Source organism: Ambystoma mexicanum, chromosome 1p, assembly GCF_040938575.1.
Source record: "Ambystoma mexicanum isolate Mex_15411 chromosome 1p, UKY_AmexF1_1, whole genome shotgun sequence".
Taxonomy (NCBI): Eukaryota; Metazoa; Chordata; class Amphibia; order Caudata; family Ambystomatidae; genus Ambystoma; species Ambystoma mexicanum.
In genome coordinates, this window is record NC_090921.1 from 322,838,722 (window position 1) to 322,859,932 (window position 21,211).

Consider the following 21,211-nt stretch of genomic DNA (forward strand, 5'->3'; position numbering starts at 1 on the left):
ATTCAGCACATTAAATTATGCCTGAATCTGCTGGGACCCCATAGGAAAGATCCCTCTTTACTGCACCTTTTCTTCCATTTCTTTGGACCTCCAAACTTTGCTTTTATTTTTATATTTGAGCTGTTCTTTTTACAATGCAGCCTTAAGCTTCACTACACTGGCTTTTGCTCATATGTTATGGGGAAACGGATATGTCCTTCAGGCTGTCAGTACTGGGAAACATTGTTTCCCTTAGTCTTGTTTCTACATTAAAACTTTTAGTAACTTGTTATCACTTGTAATTTTATATTATACAATGTATCTTGCAATGCAGTGCAATGAACTATACTTTGTTTTGCCCTAGACTACCATTCAGAGGAATTCTGGTTACTCTAGGTGTGCTAAATTGACAGGCTGGTGGCAGCAGGGACTTTTGTACTATTGTTTTGGTTCCTTTTGGTAGCCTTATCAAGTTTGGCTATCAAATGTGGCTAGTGGTCAAACATGGCCATGCCATTGTAAATTCCACTTTTGGCCATCTTGTCCATTAGCCATCGTCCGGGTCTATAAGGCCAGGACAATCCTTATATGGATTTCCAGTGCCCGGGAAAGCAGAGGCTTTTGGCGGGCTACTGGAAGATAGTTTGCTGCCAGGAGGTAGGCTGGGATGGTCTGGTCCCAATCCGCACACTGGAGCAAGTGTGTGTTCTGTCATTAAGCTGCTCTTACCTGGCTTTTTGTATAGGAACATGACCTCTGCACCCACTCTAGAGAGATCCTGGAAGAAACCAAAGGAGCCAAGACTCCTGTCCAGACACAAGACTTGCAAGGAGACCATAGACCCGTCGGAAGAAGGCTTGGCAGCCAACTTCTGCTGCTGCTGCCCTGGTAGAACCCTGTCCTGTGGATTATCTCCAGCAGTCCTGCATAAGAGCTGCGACCCTTGGACCCTTGGAGGGAACATCCATTCTCAAAGTCAGCTCCGAGTCCTACAGAGAGCCTTCTGAAGTCCCCCAGGACCACCCTGTGGCTGACCAGCTCTACTGTGCTGCAGACATCTCCGTTCCGAGTTGAGGCCTGGAAATTGGGGAAGCCTCAGCTTTTCCTAGAAGACTTGCATCCATGAAATCTCGTGGTCCTAGCATCAAGCGGACCCGAGATAGGAGGTAAAGTCTGACCGCGACAGGCAAGTCCCTTTGCATCGCCGTGCATCGGGGGGCCAATGTCCGAAATTGCTTACTTGCGTCCATTCCTATCCTGAGAGGGGGGTTTGCATCGAGTTTTGCTGTACTCTTCCATGAGTCATTGCACCAGCATCAGACACTGATTGGAGATCTGCTCGAACCTGCAACCACCGGGGGTCAAGGGCTGAGGCTGGTAGCGGGAAAAGCATCCATCTAGCAAGCAAGAACTTTTTTTTAAAAAGCATTAAAAAAATGTTTAAGTTTCTAATGCATTTTATTTAGATTGTAAAGGGTTTTAAAGGTAAAAAAAAAAAAACGGCCTCGGACTTTCAACTGACCTGCCAAGTCTCATGAAGGATCGGAGTACAGGGTGAGTTATAGCGTTACTTACCTGCCCCCTAAACTCCCTCGTTTTCTAACTTTTATAACGCTTTGGCTTTGCCATCGTTTGTTCACACAAGCACTCCAAAAGTTGGGAACATATTGGTCAGATTAACTTGTCCCGACACTTACTGTTCACTGGACTCCAGAAACCCCACCTTCAATTTTTCCAGCTCTTGTGCAGAAACATTGCTGAACCTTTTGGTCACAAGGCCCAAGACAACTTCAGGTTGGACTGCTGAAGTTAGAGTCTAAACTCTGTGGACTTGTGGTGTCAATACTAATCTGTACCATTCTTTTCAGGTTTTTTATACATATTTTGCCCTATACCAGTGCCCTATACCATTAATTGTATATATGTATCTAATTTTTAGTGTTGTGTGATATGACCCATTTGTAGTAATTTTTCAGTGTGTTTTGGCCATAAGTAAAGACGTATTTTTATACGTGATTGTCCAAGTGTAAGCTTTGACTGCTGCACTCTACTTATTGTGGACCCCTTACAAGGTCATCACCTCGAGACTTAGCCTAGACCACTCGCCTAGCTATCTTGGACTGGTATGTCTACAGCTCCCCAGAGTAGTCCCCGTCACACTGTAGGTTGGCCTTCTAAACATCTGTCCACCAGGCCAGAATATAGAAAGTCAATCCTAACATCAATCCACTCATGAAGAGGAAGATCACTTTGCACAACAGCAGTCTGAAGATACTTGAGGTCTTGCCATTCATAAGGCTGTGAGGAGCCTGTGCCTAGTGGAATTAAGTCAAGTCTGTTTGTCTGTGCTGTATTGTATTGTTAAGCACTATCCTCCGTTTTGCCTTCAAGCAAAGTTTCCTTGTAGCCAAAGTAGAAAGTTAGCCTGCAATCGCCCATCCTGCAACCAATGTGCCCTCAGAATATATTTCCCCCACATCTGACCGATGATGTTGGCATGGTGTTAAGAGGCCGTTTGTGTATCGTTTTGGATCTAGGTTTGGTTTTGAGAATGTATGTTTTGTGAAGATGCTGTGCGAAAAGCGTATAACAAAAAAAATATAAGATATTCTTTATCCAGCTGAACAAATTCCAGGCATCTCATGCAAGGCTTCAGGAGTTGCATAGCAGTTTGCTATGCAATTCTGTAGGTTTACCAAGTAAATTGACACTTAAGAATTTCCCTGTTCAATATAAACACAGGACACCCTGTATTCCTCTCTAGCAATTCGGCCTCTCTCCATTATCTGCACTCAGCAGCACTCATCTCCTTCACTCTTAAGTGCCTAAGCCCGGGGTGGGAGCGCTAGGCAAGATTTTTCTTTTTCAAATAATTGCGAACCAGAAGTAATCAGAATTATACTTGTATTAAGCTAACTATATCCTGCCTTGCAAAGACTAATATGTGTAACTATTTTTCAAAAAGACAGTCCTGACGTCCCATTTTAAAAATATTATACAATTACAGTATTGCTACTGTAAACTGCATTGTCTCCATCTTTTACAGTAACATAGGTTACTGTAGCTTAATTCCGAAGTGTCAACTGCATTTCATTTTGTTGGGGAAGATGTATCACATTGACGAGTGAACACTTGAAAATGTACGTGATCACATGCTTTTGATGGCAAACCCAGTTCTGTTACTTGCTGGGTGTATACATCTGTGCAAATGGTTTTCAACCCACGAGCTGATCCCATGCTGCTTTACATTCCATCGTATCACCATGTTGATTTATACCAGATACCCTGAAAATGAGATGGGCGCAAACAATATTTCACCTTGTTTGCCCAGTTCTCTGCCTGCTACACCATCCACTTTGCTTAGTCGCTTACTATTCTCCAACATAATGAATACACAAAGCTAACTAGAGGTTTACACAAGTAGTAATCAACAGTTCTATCCAGACTATATCTACTGAAACACCAGGCACTATAGTAAGCCTGCAGAGCTTGCTTTGCTCGCATTAGGATTGCATTATATATATTGGAACCTGCGGGAGAGCCGGCCAAACTGTTTTCAGAGCCTTTTCATCAGATCCATGTGTGTCCATTCGCGCAAGTAACCTATCCCATTTTAAAAACACTCATCCAGGGTTCGTAAGCTTAATCGACCACTCATATTGTTGAGTAGATTTCATTAAGGGCGAGTACCATTTGCAGGAGATGTTCGAAAATTGGGTATAACATTTAGATGGTTTGCAATAAATGTCCAATAAACTGTTAATAGCTGGCATCAGTGTGCCAAACAAAGTGGGACTGCGGTGATGTGCACTAAATTTACAGAAAGTGCATTTAAATTTGTCGTCATTCGTTGACATGGGTCCAGTGCATTTCTCTTGGGTTTAGTGGGTAAACCAAATTACTCGATCTGCAGGTCTTGCAGAATTTTAAACAATTTGCAAGGCCTGGCTCATCTCGCCAATGTATTACTTGAGCAGTACACAAAAAATCTGTATTGGTGCTCATTGCATGTCTTGCCTACAGATAACTTCTGGTGACATTAAATATATTAGCACAACGCTGCTAATCAAATGGGTTTGCTAATTAACAAACATTTTAATTGGCAAACTCTTCTAAACAATTTTTGAAAAATAATGTATGCCTTGCCATGATCATAAAGAGGACATACTACTAAAACCAGCAGCACGATTACCCATCATGGTAGTAATAGCATACTGCTGCTAGTGGATGTAGAAGTAAACCCACTAGTGGAAGGGCTGCTATCAGTACTAGCAGGGCTCAAAATTCCCACTCGGCCAATGGTGACTGATAATAGACTCTTGGGGAGAAAGAAGTTGTGTGCTGTGCGTTTGTATAAAATCGAGGTGGCAAGTGATCTAATGGCTGGCTAGTAGCTTGCAACTTGAAAGATTTACATACTAGTACAACCAGTAGTATTTTCACTTTGACTATTTCTGGCAGTAATGTGAATGCTAACAATACTATTTCTAGTCATGCTATTGCTGCTGCTATTAGTAAACTTACAAGGATGTTGTTCCTTTGCCTTCGGCCCATTTATAGTTAAAAACGTTACCAACCATCTTATTTACAACATTATTGCCCTCCAGTTGGAGATCAGCTTTCCATCGCTACAAGGAGGAGGAGATGAAGTGCAGTCAGCGGATCCATTATAGCAACAAGTGGGAAAAGTGAAACTTATTTTGAACCAATAGGTAAACGTACTTACTAATCGTGCAATAGCACTAGTACTCTGGATCTTGCTTGCCATTTGTTATCTGCCAAAACAATCAGTCTCTAGTCTGAATCTCCATGCTTTATCGCACGAAGTGCCAATACACTTGTTGTAGGCCTCCTCGTGTATATGATGCACAGAATGTCAATGCAGACTTTTCCCGGGGAAAGCGCCACTTCTACCAGGCTCAAAGACTACAGCAACTTCAGACGACAACAAAGTGTTGCTGGCATGAATGAGGGGTTTACTTTCAGGTTTTAAAATGCTCACAGACAGCGAATGAAAAAAACGTGATTAGGGTAGGCACTCAGCACAACAGCACCCACTTATAAAAATTGGCCAAAAGAATGCACAAGTGCACCTACAGTACAAATAAAAAAAGGACAACGTAGGCTTCAAATGAAAAAGGGAAGCAGCTAAGAGAAGGGAATCGAATGTAAAGCAAGTAGGTTAAGAAGATTGACCAGGTAATAATAATGCCATTTGCAGCAGTAACCTTGATGTTAATGCTACGAACATTAGACGTTCTTTCGGCTGTAGTGCTGGCACAAATACTACTACCACTACTACAGAGGTCAAAACGTTCAGTTTGCTATGCTATGCTGCTGTTCAGCCCCTCTACCAAACTCATGGCCTTGCTAATTGGTGCTCAGCATTTGTAAGATATTCAAAATGTTTTCATACCTGCGTGACCAGTTAATCATTAACTCTTCCCTTTTTTAAGGCCAACATGGTGGTCAAGCAAGTAAGCATCCGTACTCGGAACATCCTTTCTTAAGAATACAACAGATTGCACCACCAACCGAGTACAAAACCACTCATGATTAGATGGGTGATAACTTTTTCCTTAATGAAAGCAAAACAGAAAGGGTTCTCTTTGAAAGCCCCATTACCTCAATCTTTCCCTTTCAATGCCCGGAACGTATGCCCCCACATCTCTAAAAGCTATCCTCGATCCATTTCGCTTCCATCCCATAAATACACTATCATGTGTGAAACATATTTAAACTACACATACTGAGGGAAATCACCTTGAGAGGACCCATAAATTGCCCTAGACAGAAGCGAGTCTCTCGGCAACCTGGACATTTTCAATAGCATACAGAGGGGCCTAAGTGACAACTCAAGTCATCCCAAAGTAGAACAGCAAGACTCCACTCGGGCTTGATTGCCATTGGGACTACAATCTCCAATTTGGCTAACCACTGAATCCAAGATTAAGTTCAAAACTATCTTTTATCACTCCAGGTGGCATCGTCACAGTGGGTCCAAAGTACTGATCTTTACCCAATAGCCTATAAAACCCATACAAATGCTCTAAATCCACTCGTGAGGGTGGGAGATAAATACCCACACTTACAACCCTGAAACCACAGGAGACTAAAGGCCGTTTTCTTACTACAACAGTCCTCAACATTTCGAATAAAATACCTAAAAACCTAACAAATACATATCGTACTAGTTACAAAAATACATTTGGTTTCAGAACAAAGCCTTACCAAACTCTCTCCCCTGACCCAGCAGCCAACTTACACTACCACCCCCAGGCTGGCATTTCTACAATGATAAATATAGCTAAACGTTGGCCCTTTTCTACTTAGATAAAACTCCCTACCAGTACACTTGCCCTTTACCCATCTTTTTGTTCCATTTTTAAATCACTGAATTAAGATCATGTGATGTACAACATGAATAGATCCTCGTTGGTCAACGATCGTTGGTCAACGATCGTACAATACACTGTGTCCTGATTCTATGGGTTGCAATAATTTTCCCCAATCCACCACTCACCCACTAAACAGTATCCTGGCGTGCAATTCTCCCCATCCACACTACCGGTAAATCCTTGTATAAGGATATGACAAGGAACTAATGGTTCAATTACTTACAGGCAATCTTCATTACTCCATGTTCAGGAATTCGTCACATGGCTGTATTCCCTCGGCTCTTGTGGTATAACGATTGTTAATCCATAGGAGTTCGGTAGGGAAGGTCAGTTGGTCAATGGGCTCAGTACTTTGGTTTATGGAAACAGAAGATAGGGTGATGGTCGGAAAAGATAGCAAGTAATGCTGGGCCCATGAAGCTAAAGTCTCACATAATAAAAGTTACCGGAAGGAAAATTATTGGGCCACTCTGGATCTTGCATGCCATTTGACAGTGCAGCAAAAACAGAATCTGCATGAAGTGCCAATGCACGTGTTCTGGGCATTTGCATATATATGATGCAAACCCCTCTGTACCATGATGCAGAATGTCAAATTGCAGACTTTCCCCTGGCAAACCACCACTTCGACCAGGCTCAAAGACTACCAGAATACAGCAACTTCAGTGGACAAAGTGTTGCTGGCATGATTGAGGTGTTTCAGTTGAATATACTAGGTTTTATAATGATCACAGACGCTGAATGAAAACACAAACAAACAAAAAAAAACGGAAAAGTTGACAGCTGTACTGGTCGATCGTAGTTTCAATGGGAAAGATGGATTTGCGTTGTGCGTGCCATATTGGTGACTGGGGTAGACGCGATGTTGCAATCTTAGATGTATCTAGTATAGTTAATGAAAATAGGATGATTGTTACCATTCGTGTTATCTTCTGTATAGTGGATACATTTTAGATTTGCAGACACGTAGCAACATAATGACAAGTATGCCGGTACAGTGTGAACATAATGTAGTGCCTAAAAAGGAGGAGTTTACACGCGCACGTGAGACAAGAGATTTACGGATGGTAAGCTACTGTGGGGGGACGTGGTAGGCTTTAACACACGGGCACAGACACAGTGGGTATATGGTGAATACATGGGAAGGTTGTATACCGTGGGTCCTTCATAGCTGCGGTTTGTGTAGTCCACACAAATCTGAGGTGGTGAGATAAACTGTGCAGCCTGGGAAGTTGATTGATCATGGTTGAAGGAGTGGCAGGCCTTGCATATTCTTAAAAATCCCACTAGACCTGCAGGACGAATGCCTTAGTATACATACTCTACCTAAGATAAATGCACTTACCCCAAGGTGACTGGTGACAATATTTACCAGTGCTTTTTGTAAAATAGCTCATATCGCCGTTTAACACACTTCATATTTGGTGCAATGCTGTCAAGCAAGCACATTGAAACTTGTATTTGCCATTTACTGCAAACAAAGTGCGTTTGCAGTAAATGAAAAAGAAGTTTAACATCCCAATATGCGCCACCAAGGTCGAATATGTTAATGTTAAAAGGACATTTGTACCGCGCACTACCACCACCGGAGTGGTCCCCTGGCGGCTCTGAAAGAGGGGGGGGGGGGAGGTGGTTAGTGGGAGCAAGCTGTAAAAGTGCAAGAGAGCAGTGATGTGTTGTTGGCAGCCTCAGCCCGGTGGGTCCGTTGGCTGGGCCTGTGGTGTTTTCGGCCGGTAGTCATCGTGTACTGCTGTGCGTGTCTGTTTTTGTTTTGTTGTTGCAACGTAGTGAAGTTTGTGCGGTTTGCTGTGTTGTAGGTTTGTGGTTGTGTTTGGTTTGGAGTATGAGAGGTGAACGCAGAGGGGGAAAATTGTTAGCGCAATTGGTTAGTTGGCATCTTTATCCTAACTTTGAGGCGTTCGGGGTTCTGTGATCTCCCAAGGTGGGGATCAGAAGCACCCCTGCGTCCTTGTCCTGAACTGAGTTTGAACGCTCTTCGAGATCCCTTTTTTTTCTCCCTCCTCCCCCCCACCGTCCCACACAACCCTACCTGTTTTCACTCCTCACTTATATGGCTAGTGCATTGGCCAAGTGTCCCCCAGCTAAGGTAGTGTGGTGAATGCCAATATCCTGAATAATTCCACAACAGTGGTGCCTGGTGGCGACTGAGGGGCGAGTGCGGGTGTTGGGTGGGATTGCAGTGAGTTGTTGACTGTCTTCATGGGTGTCGCCAGTGTTCCACTCTGCCCGGCGTCCTTTGTCCAGGTGCCGTGGTTCTCCTAATAGCAGGTTGTCCACAGTCGGTTCTGGGAGTTGTCTGTGTCCACTTCTGTTTAGTCATCCCTTTCCTTTCTGTTTCGGTTTTCAGTTGGAGTCTGTGGTTTTGAAGAGCCAGGTTTTTAGTAATTTCCTAAATTTTAGGTGATTTTTGGTGTTTCTTAATTCTTTCGCGATGTTGTTCCATGTTTTTGCGGCTAAGCGGTAGAAGGAGGTGCCTCCAAGTTTTTTCTCGAGGTATGGTTTTGGTTCCAGGCGGATTTCGTTACTTGACCTGAGGAGTCTTGTTGGCTTGTAGATTGTTATTTTCTTTTGTAGGAATTGTGCTCCTTGTCCACTGATTGCTCTGTGTGTTATGCATATTTTTTTGAAGGTGATGCAATGTTTTACTGGGTCCAGTGCAGTGTTTTTAGGGCAGGAGTGATGCGTTCTCTTGTCGGTAGTTTGAGGAGTAGCCTGGCTGCTGCATTTTGGATCCGTTGTTTCTTCAGGAGGTATTCCGAGGTAGAGGCTGTTTGCATAGTCGATATTTGACATGAGGGCAACGATAGTGAGCGTTTTTTGCCCTAATGAGAGGAAAGGTAGGATTCTTCTTGTCGTGTGGAGGAGGAAAAAGCATTTGACTGTTGCAGTTACTTGTGGCTCTAAGATTAGGGTGTTGTCCATCAGGACTCCCTGATTTTTTACTACCTTAGATGGTGGTGGTGGTGTGGTTCCCATTTCCGTTGGCCACGGGATGGCTGTTTCGTTCTAATGGTCTTTGGATATGATTATGATTTCGGTCTTCCCTGGGTTGATTTTCAGGTTGTTGGCAGTCATCCAGCTGAAGACTTCTTTTAGACACTCGATTAGTGTTGAATGTTCTGCTTGGGTGCCTTTGATTTTGTAGATTTGAGTATCATCTGCATAGTTGTAGCACCTAATGTATTTTTTGAAGATTCGAATAACCGCAGCCTGGTAGATGAAGTACAGTGGTGATAGTGAGGATCCTTGTGGCACACCACAGTCAACTCTTCGAGTGGATTTGAAGGGTTTCATCCATACGGTTTCTGTTCTGTCTGCTAGGAATGACTTAGTCCAGAGCAGTGCTGTGTCTGTTATGCCCATGTCTTCTAGTCTTTTGGTTAGGGTGTCGTGAATAACTGTGTCGAAGGATGCAGAGAGGTCGAGTAGAATGAGGGCCGAGGTTGTGTTTGAGTCTGCGTTCGTTTTTAGATCGTCCCAGATGGATAATAGCGCGGTTTCCGTTCCTCTAGCGGGTCTGAAGCCAACTTGAGCTTGGTCTAGCAGGTGGTGTTTTCCTACGTATTCTTGGGTTAGTTTGTATGCCTATGTTTCCAGGTGTTTTGCCGGGTAGGGGATGTTTGATATCGGTCTGTAGTTGGAGGTTTTCTACGTCGCCACTTGTGTTTTTCATGAGTGGTTTGATATATGCTGATTTGAAAGTCCTTGGTACAGTTCCTGTTGCTAGTGATCGGTTCAGAAGGTTTCTGTAGTATTCTGCTGGCGATCCTTGTGTTAGGATAGATTTGTAGATGTCCGGGGCACAGGGGTCCATGGGCGATCCTGCTTTCTTGCTGCGTTATCAGCATTGCAAATGCCTCTGCTGATACTTCAGGAAAGTTTTTGAGTTTGTGCTGGAGTTCTGTGATAGGTCGCTTGGTTGTGTTCAGTTGGTAGGTCTTGTATGGTTTGTCGGATGTTATTGATTTTTTTCTTGAATTTTTCTCCCAGGTCGTTGCATAGTTTCTCTGAGGGAGTTGGGGTGTTGTCGCAGCCTGATGGGCTTCTCATTTCTTTAATGATGTTAAACATTTCTTTTTGTGTGTTGATGGCATTGGTGATTCCGTCATCATAATGCCATGTCTTCGCCTTTTGAATTTTTCTTTTATGCACGAATTTGTCTCTGGAACAGTGTTTTTTTTGTCGGGATTGTATTCTTTCCTCCATTCCAATTCCATCTTTTTGTTTTCCTTTTTCATTGTGCTTAATAGTGGGGTGAACCCTTTTGCCATGGCTCTTTTTTGATGGGGTGAATGGTTTTTTGGGGCGATCTTGTTGATTGCGTCTGCAATCCAGTTGGGCGTTAGCTCTACTTTTCCCGTCTAGGTCAGCTAGCTCTAGTTCTGTGGTTGAGGGTTTGGTTAACTTCACTTGTTCGAATAGGTTGTGAGTTTAGGAGGTTGGGTGCAGACTTCAGTAGGCAGAGAGATCACAAATGGGATGACGAGATGTCGTGCCACAGTATTTGTATCGGCGGTGCTGTGGTGACAAGTTTTTCCTTGGCGAAAATTGCGTCGATTGTGTGTCCTACCAAGTGTGTTGCCCCTCTGACTAGTTGGAGTTTCATGGTGGTGAGTTGCTCCATCAGTGAGTTTTGGGAGTTGGCGAAGACTGTCTTCAAACAAGATGTTGAAGTCCCCTAGGTGTTCATGGTTGATGGCTATGTTGGTGATGGCTTCTATGAAGTCGTCGACGAAGGCTGCATCATATGTCGGTGGTCTGTACACCAAGACGAATGTGACGTTGGTTTTTGGGCTTGCTGTTAGGTGTATTACCATGGTTTCGCAGTTGAGGATGTTGAGCAGTTCGTCTGTTTTTATTTTCAGTTGTCCTTTGAATGCTATTGCGATGCCTCCTCCTATTTTTTGCCATTCAACTCCAAAGTGAACTCGTTTGGACATCCTCTTGGACCTGGCTTTACGTCCACTGCTGCAGGAACTGAAGTGCCAGGGAGAGGAACATCAAATCGAGTGGATTGCTTTCAAGTCTGACCCGAGCGCCCAGAAGATCCTCTGGACTTCCCTAGCAGGACTGACCAAGCCTGAGCCACCTAAATAGAGCGCTGGACCCCAGATGCGAGGAAACTGAAGTGGTATCCAAGAACTGCGGTGTTGCTATAGACGCAAGGAGCTGAAACAACAAAGTGCCGCTGAATTGAAGTTTGACCATTTCTGCTGCTGGCCTTCCCACCACAGTGCAGGAGTCCCCCAGGTGTCCTCCCTCTTATCCCTGCTTGCTAATTCCTCCACCTTAGAGACCCCCAGCAACTTTGCTGGATTTTGAGGACTTGATTTTTTTTAACCTGGAAAGTGTCGGACCCTGTTCCCCCCACTCGCTCATGTATTTTAATGTGATTTTATACATGGTTTCTTTTTGGTTATGGAGTCTAACCAACTCCATAGGCATCATCTTTTACAATTGTGTCACAAAGCACCTTCCAGCGCAGTGGCACAGGGAAGTCTTTTAGATTTCCCACGGTTTAAATACCTTCTCTGGGATAAAATACTGTTTCCCATCGCAGTAAATTGAAATTGGACTTTTCTTAGCATTGTACTTGCTAGACCCAGCACACCCTATAAAAGAGGAGGGGTTACTGTGGTTACTTATTATCCCCTGTGTCTATATGCTAATGTAACATTTTTTATGTTACCCTTTCCTCAATTGACTGGCTGGTGGTGTGGTTTTGTTTTGAACTACCAAGACGTGCATTTACCGCGACCGTTCGCGGCCCCGGTAATGTTAACTGCGGGAGCCATCTTTTTCAAAATGGCGTCCAGCCACCTTTGTTAAAATGGTCCCCGGTCTTTGTTTTTTGCCATGTGTTTGTAGAAAGGTCCTTCTAGAATTTTTCTTTGCGTGCCTATCCAGGTTTGGTCTCTTTGTTCAATCGCCTTTGGCGGGCTTCAGGAGTGGAACTCGCCTCTGGCTCCGGAGTGCCTGGGGTAGGCAGGAAGTGAGCGAGGTCTGAAACTCCATGTGCTTAGTCTCCTAATAGGAAATAGGTAGGAGTGTGTTAAACGTTACAACAATGTATACAAGTGTAACCTTGGTGTGGTTTGAGGAGAATCGGGTTAGATCTGTCTCCAATGAGTCATCTAGTCCTCCCAGCCGTTTGTATACAATAAACTTGCTTTATGGAAAAACTTTCACTCACTTCTTAAGAGATGGGCCTATTTTGGGTAAGGAGATCAGAGGTCCACCCATACACAGTTTTCAAATGAACAAGGGAGGCAGCTAAGAAGTGAACCCAATGTAAAAATAGAACAAGTAGAATAAGAAGAGGAACCGGTAATGGATAAGAACCGGGGTAAGAGGGTATGGAAAATCAAGCAGTGGAAGAACTAGGCAAACTGATGAAGACAAACCGAAGGGATACACCCCATTAACCCACTGACTGTCCTTATGGCATAAATGGGCATGTTTTGCCAGGGTTAGGCCTCAAAATATACAAGCAATGAGTGATGCTTGGCACGTAAGAAACTGCACATGTGTGGAATTGAGGGGACGAGTGGTTCTTTATGCCTTGCCAATTGCTTTCAGCAAATTATTTGTCTGAAGAAACGCATACTCCAATTCCAATGAGGGTGGGAGGTATGGATACACATGCTCCCCACCACCGGCAGAATTCAAAGGAGTCCAGAGTACAGAGAAAAAAGTTACATTTAAAGATGAACGAACATGTTAATGTCGGAATTAAAATACAAACCAAATGAGACAAATAAGGCACCTGCATACACACAGGACTGGGAAATGCAAATATGTGTGTTTATTTGTTTGGAGCTCGCTACCCAATAAGGAGCATCTTGAGAAGCAAACCCACTATAAAAATAAAGCAAACGTAGGGCCTAACTGAATAGAAGGAGAACCGACCTATGAACACACGCACAGAGCGCAAATAGCAACGCACACCACAAAAGGAGAAGCAAACCATTGTTTCCCATGCCTGAGGGCATTTAAACTGCTCCTCGCCAATTTACCTCTAGGTGGCATTGTAGTATTCTATCCAGAGAATCTAGCCTAAAATCGAAGCATTACCAATGAAGGTAAAAATACAATTGACATTGAAAGCATTGTAAAGCGTAAAAGTAAAGACATTTTTAATGAAGTTAAAAAAGGTTTTTACTTTTTTTTTTTAATCAAATGAGCGAATTAAGATTTATCAGCCATATCACCCCGGCTAAACTCAACACGCCATTATTTTCACTTACATTTAAAGCCTTAAATGTACGTTTTTAAATTGGGGTGAAGGGTGAAGATAACACCTCCCGAGGATCATTCCAACACTCCACTATCCCCCACCTGCTCTAGGCCACGTAGACCCCCCAAACAGGAGTTATTTTCTTTTTGTCTTGATCTATTGCATTGTTTTCTAGAGCAGGGATCATGTACATTAAGGCGCAGGATAAAACGCATATGTAAAGATTTTACCCATGTTTTTAAACTTGCACCATATTTACATCCATTTTTGTGGCAGAGACGAAGCAAGGAACGCAACTGTCTTTCCGCCAACCCCATCCTCTCCTTCATACAAAAGCACAAACATTCAGGCCAGCCTGAAATTGTCATGCTAACGCAAATGCTTAGCATTCTTATGGAATCCGAAGGCTTTTTAAACCAGCTACAAACTGGCAGGTATTCAGGAGGAATTCTTTGAAAACAATGCCTGATGTGCATAAACGGCAATCATTTATTCAATTTGCACTACAAAGTGAAAACACAAATGCGACAATGGCAGCATTTACAGCTTTGTTTTGCACATGACTAAAATAGCATGCAGGGTTTTTTGGAACAGAGGAAAAAAGGTTGTGTCTGCATATTTTTGATGGTGCTACAAGCATGAGATTTTTCAGGCTCTCATTTTGTAATCTAGGGCTTGTAGCTTTTTTTATTGTTAATTTAAAACGCGCTTAAAAACCAGCGAGTGGATTCCAAGCGCAGGATCTTGATGCGAACCTGTGTTGCACCACGTTGTCTTGCTTTCCAGACTAACGCGTTGCCCCTGAGCTACCCTTCCTCCCCGACATTCGGAAAATAATGGTGCAATGATATTCTTTTGGCTCAATATGTTTTTGAAAATATGTAAATATGGTCAGGTTTCTTTACTATGGGATTTGTGTACTTTTCAAGTAAAACCTGTAAAACAGTTTTACAGTAGTCCTTCAACTCCAAAACTAAAATATATGTACCAATTGTAGCTCAAGGTATGAGGCCAAGTGCCTAATTTGCAAAGACTGGTTTAAAATCACGAGTACACTGCTTAAACAAAGTGTGTAATCTTGCAGATAGTGGGGTCCTTAGAAGGTCACACTATTCGAGAGAAAAAAAAAATCCTTACAAGTGTTCACAATTCATTCTTTTAAGGAGAAGATGGTGTCTCCTTGTGCTCATCCATTAGTGACATCGGGTCCACCACCTACAACTGCATTGTTACAGTGACCCTTCCTCAGTTCCCTATCACTTTATTTAACAGGAAGAAATACATTTCCACCAGCCTTTTTTGCCATTTTGACGAATGCCAATTATCTGAAAAGGACTCGTGTAAATTTAAGCTATTGTGTTACTTGTCTAAAGAAATAGTTAATTTGCCTCCAAGTTACTAACGTAAATTGTGTGGTGGCGTCCGCCAAGGTGGCGTTTATGGAGTGTTGAGAGTATCTGTGGTTGGTTAGTGTGGTGGTTAGGGACATTTGTTTTTGGTGGTGCACGTTCCATTCTGTTAGTCTAGGGGATACTATCTAAAATGAGACTAAGCCACGATACAAACTCAGGAGACCACAGAATCAAGCCTGTTTCCCCAGACCTCCCGTCAGACTGCCCACTAACGCCTGCAATTCTGCCTTGGGCACAGCACAGCTGGACATGTATCATGAACTACCAGTTAACAAATCCAACCATGCACCACATCAACATTATGCCGACAGTTACCATCAAAATGTGAATTTTGTATTTAAACTCATGCTATGCTGTTTTTTGGGCAATGTCCCTGGTCCAATAGGCATTAAATTGCACCATTCATTGTCAATTTGAAACTAGTTCCAAAAATATTAATTTGAGACAACTGGAATGGTGCCCCACGCCCCTCTTAAACACTCCCTTGTACACCCACTCTTGTTAAACATCCTCAGACCCTACTTGCCCTGCCAACTACCGCCCTATTTCCATCACCCCTTTCCTGGGGAAGCTGCTTGAGAAGCTGGCCTTGCCCCAACTCACATCAAGCTTTGTGGTCTCCACGACCATCAATCTGGATTCCTGACATCCAGAGGCACGGAAACTGCTCTTCTGAACACCCGCGAAGAACTGCTCACATCTCTGGACTCAACTCGCCAGCTGTCATCCTCCTTCTCGATCTCTCCTCTGCCTTAGACACAGTCAAGCATTCCATCCTCATACAAAGGCTCCACAATACCCTCGGCATCTCGGAACGGGCAATATACTGGCTGACCTATTTCCTCACTAATCACCTCTTCCCAAGTCATCCTGGGCACCTTCTCTCCTCCTTCCCTCACCACCTGTGTACTCGCTGACCTATTTCCTCACTAATCACCTCTTTCCAAGTCATCCTGGGCACCTTCTCTCCTACTTCCCTCACCACCTGTGGTGTCCCCCAGGGTTCTATACTCTCACCCTGGGTCTTTAACATTTACCTTGCGCTCCTTGCACGCCTCATTGCCTCTTCCTCATGCAACTTCCAGTGTTATGCAGATGAGAGACAGCTCTTTCTCAAACTCCCTGTTGACCCCCTTGCACCCACTATCATCCCTGACTGCCCATCTGCCATCCAGTCCTGGTGCGCCACCCAAATAAATGTCTGCCTCAACACCTGTAAAACCGAGACCGCCCCTGCAACTGTAGCCAGAAACATTGGATCTTCGACTCCTCTCTCTCCTTCCTCCCTCACACGCCCCACTTTCAGCTATTCCTTCTCAAAGGAATTTTTACTTTTTCTCAATTTCCTCGGTGCCTTGAACAGATCTTCTCAAATTCCGGAAGCGCCTTAAGACTCCTCTTTTCAAGGCACAGAGGGGGGGGCTATTCCATAGGAGGGAGCCTGCTGAGGAAATTCAACGACCACCTACGCTCACCCATGAGCTCGGTCTCCCCAGCATATACCCCTTCCCGCTCGCCCCCTCTTCCTTGATGCACTTGCACATTCTGAATACTCACAAGGCATAGTAGGTTCATCCCTTCTAACTTTTCCCCACTTTGCTCTTACATTGTGTCTTTAATGGTTTGTTTCCCCACCCTTGCCCCCTCCCTGCCCTGTGGGCGCTTGAACCAGTATTCTCTTATTGTATAAGCACCTAACAAGAAAACAAACACTTCCGTCCAGCTAAAACAAAGTCTCTGAAGGTAGCTCTTACCCCATCCCTCCCCGCAAAGTTTCTCTTTAATTGAGCCTCTGCCTTTCAGTAGGCTTTGCCGCCAAGCCAATACCTTGAAGTATCCTCCCTGGTATGCTGTGTTGGGGGGCCCGAAGATAGCCACCTCCCAGCTGTACAGATCTGCCTCCTCCACCAGGGAAACTCTGAAGCCTTCCACCGGTTCTTCCTGCAAAGACTTGAGCTCCAGGAGCAATGCCTTGGATGAGCCCCGTACAGGGCCCGCCCGAGCCATGGTGGGTAGCAAGAAGTGGGACAATTAGATGGACAGTGGATCAACGGACTAAAGGGAGAAGGGAAGAAGCGTGACGAGGGATTTCAGAAGTAAGTAGCCAACGAAGGGGGCCGGTCACAAAACGGGGGGAGGTGGGATCCTTTTTTAAATGGGGCTTAAGTGCCGGTAGGAAAGGTGAGCAGCGATGGTGTTGGAACTCTGGTGGTTGGAGTTTACTAGCGTTGATGCTACGCTTACTCTTGGAGCCTGCGAGATGGGTAACAGAAGCAAAACGCTGGGTGGAGGTGTGGTAATAGGTTGACGAAATTGTGCGCGTTGGGGTTAGGGCGCTGGAAGAGGTTTGCTGAGGGGCAGGGGTTACGGAAGCAATATCTTTCGGGGTGGCTTCTTAGAGTGGGGGTAATGTAAGCGCAGCTGTGTTTTGGTGATAAAATCCTTAGGAATATTTGGGGGGGGTCTAGGGGGTATTTGGGACCTGGTTATTCAGACTTCTATGCTGTGCTCAGGCAGAAGAATCCTTGGGCATTGATAAGCTTGAGCCTGGTGGAGTGGTTTTGTGGTCTGGAGAACTGAATAGTAGAGGGTCGGGGACACGACGGCTCTTCTTTAGGGTGCTTTCGCTCTGGAAGGAAACTTGACAGCGAACGCTGTTTTTGGATGGTTGGTGTTTAGAGACCAGGCACAACAGAACGGCTACAGCTCGAAATGACGGCCCTTAAGGTTCCAGCTCGTTGTTCTGCTGCTTTCTCCTCCGCTTCCCTGGGCTCCTCTCTTCCTGCTGCTTCCGGCCTTCTTGTAGACACAAAGAAAGGGCTACAAAGAAAACTCCCTCTGACTCTGCTTAGCGGACATGTTACATCGGTCTGCGCCTGCACTCCCGATTGTAGCGTATTGGAGGCTCCACTGAAGCTCGGAAACAGATATGCCTCATGGTACTTCTTGGTGTTTGTATCGCGGATAAAGCATACCATCTCCTCACTGGCAATACTAAGTCAGATCACCTTAATATACAAAATAGTGCTCATGTTTACTGTTGACGACACGACATTTTTGATACAACAGCCCAACATTTTCCAGTCAGAAGGGTTGGGCACAACACCCCAATCCAAGATGGCCTTTACAAGCGCCCACAGAGCCCGCCCTCCAAGGTCGTAAAAACAGAAGAAAAAACTAAAGCAACTTGTCATTACCTCCACGTCCCTCTTCCTCGTCCCAGTATTTACTTTTATGGCACCTTTATATGGCAGGAACCGTGATAAACAAATAGTGTTCCACCCCTCCCTCCAGGAGTTATAATACCAACCTACACACACAATCTACAGTAAAAATGTTTTGTCCTCTGGTGGGTCCTGGAGCCATAGCTCTCAACCTTTCGAGTTCAAACGGTGGGTGAAAACACAAAATTTCGTTTTGGGCAGGTGAGAGTCAATTGAAGCTAATGTTTAGATGAGGGGCTTGGCAGGTGAGTAAAAACTTGCACTGGCGTGTGACACCCGCAAAAAGCATGTGAGTGAGCATATTGCCTGCAATCTCGCTGCTGGGCTTTGCATAGCTCCAAACCTTTTGTGTCACCTTGGCGGGTGAAAACACCCGATTTTCTTTTTGGCGGGTGTAGCCCATAGAAGTGAATGGGCGTATGAGACACTTGGCGGATGATTCAGCAGCTTGCAAGGTGGGTGACACCCACCAAAAGCGGGTGAGATGAGAGCAATAGCCATAGCTCTCAACCATTTATGTCGCAAAAGCGGGAGAAAACACCCGATTTTACTTTTGGCGGGTGAGAGGCCCATTGAAATGAATGGGCGTGCATGAGGTTTGGCGGATGAGTCCGCTGTTTACAAGGAGGGTGACACCCGCCAAAAGCGTGTGAGTTGGGAGCTGTGCTATGGCGTTGTGGGGCAACATTGGTGACCCCCTGCAAATTTCATAGCTCTCAATGTTTTGTGGCCCCACGGTGGGTGAAAACACCCCATTTCGTTCATGGCAGGTGATATACAGGCCAAACCTTCTGATTTAGCTGGGAGACTACTGATTTTTCTTTCAAAACGTCATACATGCCAACACTTTACCACAGCTGGGAGGGAGATTTTGTAACAGAAATCAGGAGAATCTAATGTTCCCATTGGATTGAATTGGGGTTAGAAATATTTTAGGAGGGAGAAAGTACAAAATTGCAAAGTTTTTGAAGAAAAAATCGTGAGTCTCCTGCCAAAATGGGGAGGGTTGTCATGCATGAAAAAAGCAGCTATTTTTTACTTTCTCCCTCTTAAAATAATTCTAATCCCAATGCAAATCAATGAGAACATTTAACTCCCCTCCTTTTGGTGCCAACATCTCCTCCCCCCAGGCACTGCAAAATGTTTGTATCTATTACAGGTGAAAGCCAATTGACTTATACGAACGGGTTGGGAGACATGCGGGTCAGAGTGTGGCTTACAGGGCAGGCGACACCCGCCAAAACATACATGCCAACCCTTCCACTTAGGAGGGAGACTCCCGATTTTTCAATTCAAAATATTGCAATTTTTTACTTTCTTCCACCTAAACTAATTAAATCCCCAATGCAATCCTATGGCAAAATTCTGATCTTGCAATTTCTGTGGTAAAATCTCACTCCCAGGTACGCAAGGATGTTGGCATGTGTGCCAAAAGTATGTGAGTTCAGAGGTATGTATAATCCCTTGCACCTGGGCTAAGAGATGTGGAAACCAGGGGCAGACATCTAGACCCCCTTCTTGTGTCAAGTGCATACCCATTCATGCCAACATTATCCATTCATTTGGGAGATGCTAGTCTAATCCTGATTTTAACTTTCCAGTCTGGAATTTGCAGCCCTGGATTTATATGATATGATATGGCATTTGTAACGCGACGAGGCAAGGGAGGGCGAACAGAGGGAAAACAGAAAAAGATCATACTAGGCCAGGTGTCATTCAGATCGCGCAAGTGCATGGGAAGGGGAGGTGCAACGTGCAGTGGGAGAGGGTGAGTGCAGTACATGGGATAATAGAATAAATAACAGTAGGCAAAGTACGGACAACAGGTGGCAAGTGCAAGGGTAAGTGCAGACATTGGGTGTCCAGTGCAGGTAGGGGGAATGGTGAAATCTAGGACTGCCAGTCCCAAAATGCAAATTTGAAAACAGGACTGGACTAGCAGCTCCCGAATTAATTGGATTATTTTGGCATGTATGCATACCTGTCAACTCATCAGTATTTACAGGGTGACGGCCACAATTCAGATTTTCAACACATTAATTCCAGAAAGTCATAATTTTAAAGACACACAGGTGAAAGATAATCCTTCTCTTTCAATTTCACTACTCGAGCAGAAATTCAGATTTTCAACACATTCGTTACTGAAAGTCATAATTCCAATAAAGACACGGATGCGAAGGATTATGCTTTCTCAAAAATTTACTGTTCAGCAGCAAAGACAACACAAACATGAAATAAGAATACAAAAACTATAAAAACTACAATAACCATGAAGTTTTTGAGTTTTGTAGTCCATGTCCATTGGTCCTCAAACTGACCATGTGATTCCAACAACCAATCAAAAAACCAAGTCCTCATATAAAACCTCTTGTCCTCTTTCTATTCCTCCTCTTTCTTTGATCCTGCGAGGTTGTGTTCAGTACTTCTTTGAAATTCCCTCTGCATCCTAACTCAGATCCCGGATTGCTTGTTGTCCGTCGCCCCTCCTATAGAAACATAAAATTAGAAAGTTGACTATAGACCGAAGAAAAAACCGCGTGGGACAATCGTATACATAGGTACAACAAAATGATATCTTCAATAAACCATTACAAATATTTTCTCATGAGCAGTATGCATAACACATAAAACATGATATATCACTTTCTACATTCATACGATTGATAGGGTGGGATAATCCTTCGCCTCCGTGTCTTTAATAGAATTATGACTTTCAGTAACGAATGTGTTGAAAATCTGAATTCTATGTCAAGACCGGAGGTTCGGATTATGCTTGTTCAAAGCTTACTTACCACTACCGATGTCGCACTTTCCATGGGGTTAAAATAAAAAGTTTTAAAAGTCGATTCATTCGACCAATCTGCAGCCCTCATAATATCCTCTACTCTGGCTCCTATATTATATGCTTTAGTAGCCATCGCTCCTCTAGAGGAGTGGGCG

At 44.1% G+C, this 21,211-nt stretch overlaps 1 protein-coding gene across 1 annotated transcript in view; it reads right to left on the minus strand.

Moving 5' to 3' along the window:
* CDC34 (cell division cycle 34, ubiqiutin conjugating enzyme) overlaps positions 1-18,029 on the minus strand; it is a 211,409-nt gene extending 193,380 nt beyond the window's left edge. Inside the window, exon 1 of the mRNA XM_069647949.1 lies at positions 16,875-18,029. Within this exon, the coding sequence (XP_069504050.1) occupies positions 16,875-17,054 (180 nt within the window). The 5' untranslated portion in view covers positions 17,055-18,029. The remainder of the gene's footprint in view (positions 1-16,874) is intronic.
* Between the last annotated feature and the right edge of the window lie 3,182 nt (positions 18,030-21,211).